The 12,251-nt window shown below is 36.0% G+C and overlaps 1 protein-coding gene across 4 annotated transcripts in view; it reads right to left on the reverse strand.

Annotated features, from left to right (window-relative positions):
* GPR180 (G protein-coupled receptor 180) overlaps nucleotides 1-12,251 on the reverse strand; it is a 54,205-nt gene that overhangs the window by 27,090 nt on the left and 14,864 nt on the right. For 2 of the 4 annotated variants that reach the window (XR_004054679.1, XM_030922155.1), the window contains exons 4-8: nucleotides 7,920-8,100; nucleotides 7,733-7,782; nucleotides 6,020-6,177; nucleotides 2,816-2,969; nucleotides 288-365 (exon numbers count right to left, since the gene is read on the reverse strand). Coding sequence is in view for 3 of the 4 variants with exons in the window: in XM_030922155.1 (XP_030778015.1) it covers nucleotides 307-365; nucleotides 2,816-2,969; nucleotides 6,020-6,177; nucleotides 7,733-7,782; nucleotides 7,920-8,100 (602 nt within the window). In the remaining variant the exon portion in view is untranslated. Of the gene's footprint in view, nucleotides 1-287; nucleotides 366-2,777; nucleotides 2,970-6,019; nucleotides 6,178-7,732; nucleotides 7,783-7,919; nucleotides 8,101-12,251 lie in introns of all 4 variants that reach the window. The other 2 variants (XM_030922154.1, XM_010358904.2) reach the window with 1 other exon arrangement.

The following is a 12,251-nucleotide window of genomic DNA, read 5'->3' on the forward strand; positions in this document are numbered from 1 at the left end:
ATCTAATTTATAAAACAAAATTTCTATTTTAAAATTCTCTATTGTCGTTTCTAAAATAAGCTAAAATAGAATCAAGAAAAGCTATTTCCACCATTTTGCTTATAAATATTTTAAAAATATTTTAAACTTTAAATTTATCTACTTACTGGTTTACTACTTTGTTTCAAAGTTTTAAATAACCCAGAAAATGTCTTAAAAAATAAACAGGCCCCTCCTATTTAAATATTCTCCCAATTAAGACAATATTTTCATTAAAAAAAACTAGTTTCATCATGTATATTTCTTACCTTGTCTCTTTGGTAGTCGCTAAAAATGACAGAAATGCATGCAAGAACCGGATGGCATAAAAACCACAAGATACAGCCCTGAAACAAATGAAAAAGTGAAGTAAGTACAGCTGTGTATTTTTTTTTTTTCAGAATGTACCATATAAAAAATGTTACTAGCATATTTAGGTCCTGATTAACCTCAACAGGCCTTTAGAGTAGAGCTTGCAATAAAATGTAGAAATAAATTTACTGTTGCTGTGACATTCATATTTTGTTTCTAACCAAATGAGTATTTTTGGAGTACTTATAATCTTATGTTTATAAATCTGTTGCATACACATTTTGATATACTACAAATTATTAATATAACAAATTATTAAGTAACAAAATCAAGGCACAAATGTGTAATATTCCTGTAAAAAGAAAAAAGAATGTACATTCATATTTGCATGCTGATACACAAAGAAATTCTGTAAAAATACACAAAAAACATTAATAGTTGCTATCTGTTTGAGGGGTAGAACAGAAGAGGGGGAGCTGGGCAGGTAAGAATGGGTAACTGTTTATACTTTTCAAATATTTTTCTATTTTTCCTTGAACCATGGCAATGTATTCTCTTTTCCAAAATTAAATTTGAAATAAAAAAATAAGTTAATAAATAGTAGCTGTTGAAATGTTTGGTACATTGAAGATACAGGGAGAAAAAAACAAGATATAGAAAAACGTTTCGTATGTTACTATTTGTATAAAAATGAAGGGAAATATATATAGGCATATATACTTAAAACTCTCTAGAAGGATAAATTAAGAACTAATAGCAGCAATTGTGTGAGGAGATGAGAATAACTTTTTGCTACTCCTTACTTTTGGATGTTTGACCCTATTCAGAAAGTTAAATTAAAACATAAAATACTTTAAAATTTGCACTGCTTTAAGCATAAAGCAAAATAAGAGGCTGGGTATGGTGGCTCACGCCTGTAATCCCAGCACTTTGGGAGGCCAAGGAAGAAGGTTCACAACGTCAGGAGATCGAGACCATCCTGGCTAACACAGTGAAACCCCATCTCTACTAAAAATACAAAAACTTAGCCGGGCGTGGCGGCACGCACCTATAGTCCCAGCTACTTGGGAGGCTGAGGCAGGAGAACGGCATGAACCCGGGAGGCAGAGCTTGCAGTGAGCCGAGATGGCGCCACTGCACTCCAGCCTGGACGATAGAGCGAGACTCTGTCTCAAAAACAACAGCAACAATGATAAAAAGCAAAATAAAAAAAGTAATGCCTAAACACCTCAAATATATATTAACTTATCAAACAATAAGCACTACTGTCCCCGTGAAAAACTGAAAAGCAGGATGACATCTTCTTGTCTTGTGCTCAGAAGCCTGAAGTTGGTTCCTAGGGCTGCAGCAGCAGCTTTGCAATGCTCAACACTAGCAATAAAGCAGGAATCTGGCTCTCCTTCCATAGCTGCCTTAGAATAACGGTCAATAACTCTGGACAAGGTAGGCTGACTGAACAGAATCAGTCTGATCAGAATGCTGGTTTGAGGTGCTAAAATGAAGGGGTACGGATTCTCTCAATCTGACAGAAAAAAGAAACCTTCTAGGGAGGGAGGGTTCTATAATGTTACTGCTCTAACCCTTCTCCTGTATAGAAAAAAGCCGAATTTGCTTTTAGATCTCACTAGCAGAAGAAGGACAAGAAAGGAGGAATAAAGTGACAGGATCTCATGTGGATGGAGTGAGGTTGTCTGAAATATGAACTCAGCCTCCTGGCTCCAGCTGCTTATGCTGAAGGATAGCTCCTAACAGTCTGTTATAAAACATTGTATAACTCTGAGAATAACAGTTTATAGTCAATTAATAACTTGAGAAATCCAAAGCATATTTGATTTTAAAAATTTAAAATTATGATATTACAGAAAAAAATGCAAAATCCCTATTGATGAAAATATGAACCAGGCAAAACTGACCTGCAAAGAGTATAGGGAAAGTACTGTCTCACAGGTCTTGTAAAATGGGGATAATACCTACATCACGTAAGTTGCTAAGGTTAAATGAGTTGAACCACATAGAGAACTTATGGTAGTGCTGTCACATAACAGGTTTATTTTTTTACAAAAAACAAAAAACAAGGTCTCGCCCTGTCACCCAGGCTGGAGTGCAATGGCCCAATCTTGGCTCACTGAAGCCTTCAACCCACAGGCTCAAGCAATTCTCCCATCTCAGCCTCTCGAGTAGCTGAGACAACAGGTGCTCGCCACAAAGCCTGGCTAATATTAATTTTTTGTAGAGATGGGATCTATGTTGCCCAGGCTGGTTTCCAACTTGGGGGCTCAAGCGATCCGTCTGTCTCAGCCTCCCAAAGCACTGGGATTACAGGAGTGAGCCACCGTGCTCGGCCCAGAAGTTTAATAAAAGTTAGCATGTAGTTGTTTATTAACTTCCCAAAGAAACCAGAATGAAATGGATAATCAGAATAAACCATTTTCTTTCCAAACCCATACTTTGGCAAATGTGAAGTAGAACTCCCTTTTGAGCGTACTTCTCTCCACTGTGATGATCTGATAGAGTCCACAGCCTAATGACAATGCTAGGCAAATTCTTAGAATGATTAGCAGGATCCCTGCTAAGTTGTGGTGTGAATGGTAGCTATGATGACTGGTATCTTCAAACTGTTCCCAAAGTAGCAAAACACTCTGCAAAAGAAAAACGATATTACGTTTAGGAAAAAAAAGATTATACCTAATTAAATATTTTTTTCAACTCTTTAATAAACATCCCTTTAAATGTTATATAAACATTCCTATCAGACCATAGAGGTTGTTAATGAATAAAGTACACTCTTTTCATCACTCTAATACCCTAAGATAGAAAAAACGAATTTTTATGAAGTGAGACCACAGTTAAGAGATTTTTTTAAAATTCTATTGCTGCTGGGAGTGGTGGCTCACACCTGTAATCCCAGCACTTTGGGAGGCCAAGGCGTACAGATCACCTGAGGTCAGGAATTTGAGACCAGCCTGGACATTATGAAACCCCGTCTCTACTAAAAATACAAAAAATTAGCTGGGCGTGGTGGTGGGCGCCTGTAATCCCAGCTACTCAGGAGGCCGAGGCAGGAGAATCACTTGAACCCAGGAGGTGGAAGTTGCAGTGAGCTGAGATTGTGCCATTGCACTCCAGCCTGGGCAATAAGAGTGAAACTCCATCTCAAAAAAACAGGAAAAAAAAAAAATTCTATTGCTGTCATGATTCAAATAAGATCATCTCTAAGGATGAAAACGAACTGAAAAGGTTAAAAGAACAAACTTTCTTCTACATCCATTTCCTTTTTACTTCAACAACATCATTGAATGTAAACCGTTCTGCATTCAAACTGGCTATCTCAGGGTAACTTTCAAACATTTCAGTGTTTTTTGTGCAACTCAGAAATTAAAAAGTCAGAATTGTTGATTTCAGACTTTATTCATTTTCACGGTAACATCCTTTAGTAAAGGACAGCATATTTTCATTATTCACTATAAATCCTCAGGGCACTGTTATTCATCACTGTTTACTGACCCTTTCTCCCATGTTGCTAACAGTAAAAAGCTCAGCTAGTTCCTCATTAAGCTATTCTGTTTATTACTATTCAAAATAAATTAGTGTCCATGTTGCCTCCATCTTTACTAAACATCAATCACTTAACTTACTCTAATATTTTAACCATTGCAACACATGTCTGCAGCTCTCTGCACTTCTTTCCTTTGTCAAGTCAGCCAGCCCTCACTCAGAATTGAGTCTTTGGTGACTTTCAAGAACTTTTAGAATACATCAAAACTCAATATCAAATCCAATTATTAGGTTTTATGGGGTTTATCAGCAACCTCTTGCTTTCCTCCTTCTCACATCCTCTACACTAATTTTACTCCTGCTACCATTCTTGTTAGGTAAACTCCTTTGTCACTATAATATGTGAAATTCCTTCTTGGGCTCAATATTTGCTCTGTTACTGAAAGTGTTATTCTTCCAAACCACCAAATTATACCCATCTGATTTCTCTTTTTTTTTTTTTAGACAAAGTCTCACTCTGTTGCCCAGGCTGGAGTGCAGTGGCACGATCTCAGCTCACTGCAACCTCCACCTCCCAAGTTCAAGTGATTCTCCTGCCTTAGCCTCCGGAGTAGCTGGGATCACAGGCATATACCGGCTAGTTTTTGTATTTTTAGTAGAGATGGGGTTTCACCATGTTGGCCAGGCTGGTCTCAAATTCCTGACCTCAGGTGATCTGCCCACCTTGGCCTCCCAAAGTGTTGGGATTACAGGCGTGAGCCACCGCGCCCAGTCTCCCATCTGATTTCTTAACCTACATTTCTAAACTTCACTTTTGCAACACAGAAGTGCTACCACAGAGCTACCACAGCCCATAGTTCATATTTTTACATATTCAAACTTCCCTGTTTTCATATACATATGCTAATATGTGATCTGTATAAAATATGTACGTATTTGTATAGTCTCTGACTGCCTGTCTGATCTGCCTTGTCTGGGTTGTTGCTGAAGACCAGAGCTATGTTTAATGTATTCTTCATAAATTCTCATATAAACTCTAGTGTAATATCATCTTAGTTCTCAACTTATATTTGTCTATGACAGTAAATTAAAATTACAATGAAATAATAAAAATGTAATTTTTAAAAAGAAATAAAAAGTGAGAATTTAACCTGACATTGACACTACTCTCCATAAGTCCTGGCTCAAAAACATTAAGTTGGTAGAATCTTAACTTTATTTTAATCAATTCTTCTAATTCAATTCTTTCTCATCATCCCCTTTCCTGGCACTATCTCCTTTCTAAATATCACCACCTGTGATATGGTCTCTTTCCCAAATCATTCATGTAAATTCAATACTCCTATTCCACTCAAAACCTACTATATTAAATAAATACTAGGGATAGAAAGATGAATAAAGCACTGGCCCCATCCTTCACTAATACATTTTTCAATTTATTTAATGCATTAAACTTACATTATAATGTCCTTTACAGAGCCTAAGTATATAGTTCATTTTCATCTATAGCTAATGCTCATCAAAAACTTAGTAAAATTTTATTTTTATACCTTTCTTCTTAATTTTTACAAATCCATGGAACACAGGCATATGGGTATCTTAGAATGTCAATACTATTAATACAGACGAAAAGAAAAAGGCATGCAGGACCTTTATTTTAAGACCGGTTTTGTTTTTACATTTGCTTTCAAAAACAAGATCCCATTCTTTTTTAGTCTATATTTTGCCTTTTAATTAATCTTAGATAATCACCTGAATTCTTTTATGTACAAAGTAGCCAATCCTAGAGATTGACAATGGATAAATCTCAAATTCACTGAATCACTCATTCAATGTTAAGTACTTACCATGTGCTAGAGAAATATGAAAGAAAGCTATTATTAAGTAGGAAATAAGACTCTAACCTAGTATTAAACATATGGTGCTTAAATAAGCTGATAGGAAGCTCAAATTCAGATAAATTATAATTAAATTCTGCAGTCTACATATAGTAGCATCCAGATAATTAAGATTATTTGATCTAACGCTCTTCAAATTCATACTTTAAATGACACAAATTGTAGAAGCTCAGACATTTCAAGAAAAAAAAAATGACACAAATTCCTCATGGGTCCCAGGTTTCAATTCTGAACTGAGGCATGCTCCAGTTTGCATTTCTGAGGATTACTAAGAGAAACAGAGTATCAGCACTCACCTGTGTCATGACGATGACCACCGCAATGCCAGTGGATGCAGGCGTAGAATCCCACTGCAGAGGTCTGCTTTGCGACTTCTTCATTCTGACTATCGTCCAACCCATGCATAGACTCAAAAGCAAGTATAACATCTGAATTTGGGAAGCGATGTCAAGAACTAATGAGACATGAAAACCAATGTCAACCAAGTTTTCACAATATAAAAAAATTGAGTGCTTTTTGCGTTATGATGAGAACATCTTTTTTTTTTTTTTTTTAACCACAAAAAGACAGCCATTTTCAAAGAGAAGCTAAGGAAATTCATTAAGAGATATTCGCGTGTAATAATTCTAAAGATTTAAAAATTGTCATAAATTTTGTATATATTTATAAAAATAGTTAAAACAGCAGCAATACTATTTAAAAATACATATATATGCCCATACCATATGTCCAGTAAGTCCAACCTTAACTCTCTTCATTTCCCATTTTTCTTAGCTTTTCTAACTACATAATCTTGTTCTCTATAACTCACTGCTTGTTAAATTCTAAATATGATTTCTGCAATGTGGAGAATGTACCTTCATTTCTGAGTTATTTTTTTTGGATGGCTGAACTATAAAGTAAAGAGTATTTTCTAAAACTATTAACAAGAAACAATACAATGAAATGCATAGCTCCCATAGCATCCAAACATTGGCTTTACTTTCAGAATCCTGAAGACAAATGAGAAGCTTCATACATTAGTGTGATGTGCCACCAGGTGGCCATCACCTACACTGCAGGGGAAGCCTGCTACTTCAAATAGAAAAACCACCTGTATCCACGTCAACACTACAAGAAAACAACAAAAATCTATAAATGCTTCAAGTTCCATATATATTTATTTTATGAGGTAGTATTTAATGATATTTTAAGAAAGCCTATTACTTTTCTTCATAGTGTATTTTGATGTGAGTTTTAGGCTTTGGGTCAGAAATAGAAAAGAGTCAGTATAACAGAGAATGGAATTAAAACAGGAATTTAATGGAATTAAACCTTCAGCTTTGAGGTAAGAAAATTTAGGTCTGAGTCTAGTCTCTACCACTCAATAGCTGATTGACATTTGGAAATATGTTTCACATCACTAAGCCCAGATCCTTTATCTGCAAAATAAGGATATGCAGACCTACTCTTCTATTGAGGATAAGATGAGAGAATGTATATAAATATGCCTAAAAACAATGAAGAGGCAGAGTGTGGTGACTCATGCCTGTAATTCCAGGACTTTGGGAGGCCAAGGCAGATGGATCCCTTAAGCCCAAGAGTATAAGGCCAGCCTGGGCAACACAGTGAGACCCCATCTACAGAAAAGGAAATTTAAAAATCAGCCAGGCATGATGGTATGTGCCTGTACTCCCAGCTACTGGGGAGGCTGAGGCAGGAGGATCACCTGAGCCTAGGAGTTTGAGGCTGCAGTGAGCCATGACTGCACCACTGCACTCCAGCCTGGGCTACAGAGTAAAACTCTGCCTCAAACAAACAAAAAAACAATGAGGATCTGTACACATTACCTATTATTAAGAAGAAACTAAGCAGGACATATGGGAACTTAAACCGTAATCCTGTTCTCAGTCAAGCTGATTTCTAAACAATTTTTGACAGAAAATTTATACTATGACAAGAAATAGTTTTTTTAAAAAAGCAGATAGCAAGTCTAAAAGCTTTTTAAAAATGCTCAGAAAGATACTCACATTCTGCCAAACTTCCCATAAATGGTACCCCTATTCCATCTTTGGAGTAACTGAGGAATTGAAGAAGATTAGTGTAAATGACAAATGTGAAAAAAACTGTTCATAATCAAAGCAAGCATAATTTTGGTGGACTAATTAGGATTAATTAGATGTAATGATGAACACAGTTTTAGTGGTTTTGAGTTACCTGGAGAAATGAATGTAATTAGCTAAAGCTGAACCAGCTTGTAACAGCAAGGCAGTTGTCAGAACCTTTAAAATCATGTGCATGGGTCCTCCTTTCTTAATAGCCTGCCACAATGATTGAGCATAAATGCAAGCAATCACAAAGTACACTAGGACTAGGAGGAAAAAGAACTCATGTAACCCTGTGAAGAGAAGAAAGGGAGTTTGCTTCAGTAAAACAAAGCCAGTTATCGTATTGGGTTGCTTTCAAATCTCCCTGTCAGTATATTTCTAGAACTTGTTTTTTAACTGGAGTCATAGCATTCACCTTTGTAAGAGAAAAAAAAAACTATTAAAACTTGAACGTTTTTGTGCCTTGGGGCAAAATTTTAACTACAAGAAAGCAGATTAAACCAAACTAGTTAAGGTCAATCTGTAAGAAAGCATAATGGTCAAGGAAACCCAAAGACTCATCATAAAATCACAGTTTTGTTTGAAAACAGTAAATGAAAATAGTGATTTTAGCATTCAGTTAAATATACGTTTTACCCCCAAAGTGAATTTATTTTGTAAAAAGTTTAGAAATAGATTAGCTCAGTCAATAATAGTTTAAAATACCCTGACAATGTATCTCAAAGCGTGTTCTCTTGCCCAGCAGCAACACCAGGGAACTTGTTATAAATGCAAATTCTTGAGTTCCATCCAGTTTTTGATCTACTGAATCAGAAACTCTTGACTAGAGCCCAGTAATCTGTGCTTTAGTAAGCCCTAAGCATGATTCTGATATAGCTAACACATGAGAACCACAGCTCGGGAATGTCCCAATACCTTGAATTTCTATTTGGACAAACCTTCAAAATATCTGTCATGTCCAGAGATCTCTTCTGAGATGAACTGTCTGCAGCTCTTGCCAAAAAAAAAAAAAAAAAAGAAAAGAAAAAAGAAAAAAAAAATCCTGTGGAGATCATGCAACTCCATGCCAGGATTGGCTGAAAATTGTAACAGCTAACCAAATGGCTACCAATGCAAGAGGCCAACAACATAACAATTTTAAGTTAGGCTAATCATCTTCTCTTAGTAGATCAAACTATAAAGCAGAAAGAAAAGAGGCCACAGAAATTGAAATTGAAAGGAGCTGATGTTGGAACAGGCCGGAGGAATCAAACCGACCCATGATAAAAACCAAAGTTTTGAGGGAGTAGAAATAAGTGAGGAAAGAGAGATGGCTGGCAAAGAACAAAGAATGTGCAGACTTTATAAAAAATGAAACCAGTCATTACAGCAGCCTCTAGTGCCTACTAGCAGCTTTTTAGTATAGTTTTCATGTAACCTTATTATAAATGTCACTTTTTCTGTGTTAACTTGAAATCTTTTGACTGAGTCTCCATTTTTCAGAAATTTCAGAAAAGTTTTATAATAAAGCACCAGGCTAGCTTTCAGTTTAATGGCTAACATTTACTTGGTTATGTGTCAAGACAGTCCCTAATACTAAGACTTTTACATTCTATCTAACACCAGACTGCTCTAACCGTGGTGTGAATAGAGCTGTCTTAATTAAGTCTATGGATGAACTTTCATTCGAATGGTGAACTAGTTTCCCATTTGGGTAAACTCCAATTAACAGTCAGAAAAGAAAATATTTCTAATATGTGAAAAATAATTTTGTAAAAGCAATCAGAAGACACAAATCATAAGAATCAATAAGTAGCTCATCATGCTTTTGGCCTGGTTAGGGGGGAAAAAGCAGCAAAAAGTATTTCTGCCACTGGGTGTCTCTCCTGCTCTATGAATATAAATGTGGAGTTAACTTTTCTAGTGCAGGTGAAAAAGCATGTTTAGACTTCAGGAAGGGAAGATCAAGTAAAATAGCATATTTTCCTTTTAAACTCCTTACATAGAAAAGCACTCCAGCCTTAGAAATAATGGCAACATAATCCTGGGGTTATAGTACTGGAACAAGACAGAAAATACAAATGCTAAATATATTATAACAACTGTGGGACAGTAAAGTTCCTTATGCTATCCTGTGTTTTGAATCTTAGTTTTTATCTTTCCTTCTTTGTATTAAAGAAATAAACATGGCATTCAATTTAAAGTTTTATTTATTTACAATATTTTACAGAATATCTTTAAAGTTTCTGACTTACAGGATAAAGTTTCCGACTCCACTAAGTTACAACTCTACCATGAAAAGAAAATCCTCAGACTATTTACTGAGGAATCGGAATAATGTAGAAGGAAGGGACTCTGGAAAATAAGATATACGTTACAGTACAAAATGTTTTAGGATTATTCAGTTAATAATCTTCCAGCAAAAGCTAACCATTATAATGAACACAAAAATTATTTCATTGACATAACATATTAAATAAATTGAACTGGGTCATGCCCACACTTTATTCACTGAATTTTAGATGATTCTTACCTTGAACCTTTCCATAAAATACTTAAAAGATAAAATGCTAGCTCTGCACTCAATGTTCTTTTAAACAAATCATCTCTTTAAAAAAGTCTGTTTTTTTGGTCAGGCGCAATGGCTCAGACCTGTAATCCCAGCACTTTGGGAGGCTGAGGTGGGTGGATCACAAGATCAGAAGACTGAGGCCATCCCGGCTAACGCGGTGAAACCCCGTCTCTACTAAAAAAAAAAAAAATACAAAAAATCAGCCAGGCATGGTGGCACATGCCTGTAATCCCAGCTAGGAGAATCGCTTGAACCTGGGAGGCAGAGGTTGCAAGTGAGCCGAGATGGCGCCAATGTACTAGGGGGGACAATGTCCAGCCTAGGGGACAGAACGAGACTCCCTCTTAAAAAAAAAAAAAGTCTGTTTTTTTCCTCTCTTCAGCTACCAATTTTTTGTTTTGCCACAAGCAAAAATTGTTTGTTCACTTTGAAATTAAACTCAATTTGTGTTCACTTTGCTTGTTCAGTTTGAAATTAAAACCTAATTTTAAAACAGGTGGGTACTAATTGTCAAATCTCATTATACTTAAGAGTTAATATACACTAAAAGAGTATACACTAAAGAAGAAAAATACTCTTAATGAGCGTACAACAGGTGGTGAACACTTGTAAGGGAATGTGTAAGGTTTAAGGCAAGCTTAAAGGAAGCAGCACTGGCAAAATAAAGTAGCAAGAAAACTTAGAGGACAGCTTCAATAAATTCGGCCCCAGCTAAATGACGGTACATCAGAAAGGAGGAGAGCCTAGGGGGAAAGGGTCCTTGGGTTCTGGGGCAGCACCTGGAACAGACATTCCCGCCTACCCATGATCCTTGTCTCAGAGCCCCAGTGGTCTCCCACACTCAAGTGTGTCAAGATATATCCTGATTAGTCTAAATCAATCAGAAATTCCCATACCATTACCAGTAGGAGGTAAACCTAACCCTTCTGACATATTTGTCTACTTTTATTTTCTTTCTTTCATGTCAACTTACATTTCTCTTATGATGCTATGACCCAGTTCTGAAAAAGGAAATGTGATAGGAAGCTTCTGGGAAAAATTTCCTTCCTCCTAAAAAGTGATACTGAATATTGCAATCATCTAGACATGATGCTCAGAACTGCCACAGCTAACTTTGAACTTGAGGCAGCTAGCTTAAGAACACTGATAGTCTGAGGACAGCAGGGTAGACAGATGCTAAATAAACCACCCTGGAGAAGCCTCAAAACTTCTTGTTGCATAAGATAATTCATTTCATTACTGTCTACACCACTTGCATGAGGGTTTTCTGTTACTTTAAGCCAAAAACATTCCAACATGTTAGCAGTAACACATTACTGAAGCTACATGGAAGATCCAACCCATCGTCTTTTGGGACATGGAGGAAAAAAGGGATAACACTAAAGAATGAACATAGCTGCTAGAATTTTAAAAACAGTGAGATGGCAGATGTAGCAGAGCCTGTAGTATTATTCCAGTGAAAACCAGTCTACATGCCTTTAGGTAAAAAGGCTCTCAGGATTCTGGGTACTTCTTGGTCTCTAATTAGATACAAACATAGTTAACAAGGATTCTAATATTTTAAAGAAGCAGTTTTATTTTATTTTACCTTAAAGTATTATAATCCTATTTAGTACTTTGTCAAGTGGCATCACACTTGCCTTACTTTGTTTAATCTAGACCAACTCTGCAAAATAGAGGATTAACCAAAGTCTGGTAGATAGAAAATACATAATTGGTTTGAAAGAGAACAAATTACAAAATTTAACCAGAATAACATGTAACATTAATTGCAACTATTAGCACCAGGTTATTCTAATTCAAACCTCTGAGACATGCGGTAATAATCAATTTTCTGTAAAAAGCATAGCAAATCAATTTTTCCTACTTGGAGCAGATAATTAGACAAAC

The sequence above is a fragment of the Rhinopithecus roxellana genome, chromosome 18, assembly GCF_007565055.1.
Source record: "Rhinopithecus roxellana isolate Shanxi Qingling chromosome 18, ASM756505v1, whole genome shotgun sequence".
In the NCBI taxonomy this organism is placed as follows: Eukaryota; Metazoa; Chordata; class Mammalia; order Primates; family Cercopithecidae; genus Rhinopithecus; species Rhinopithecus roxellana.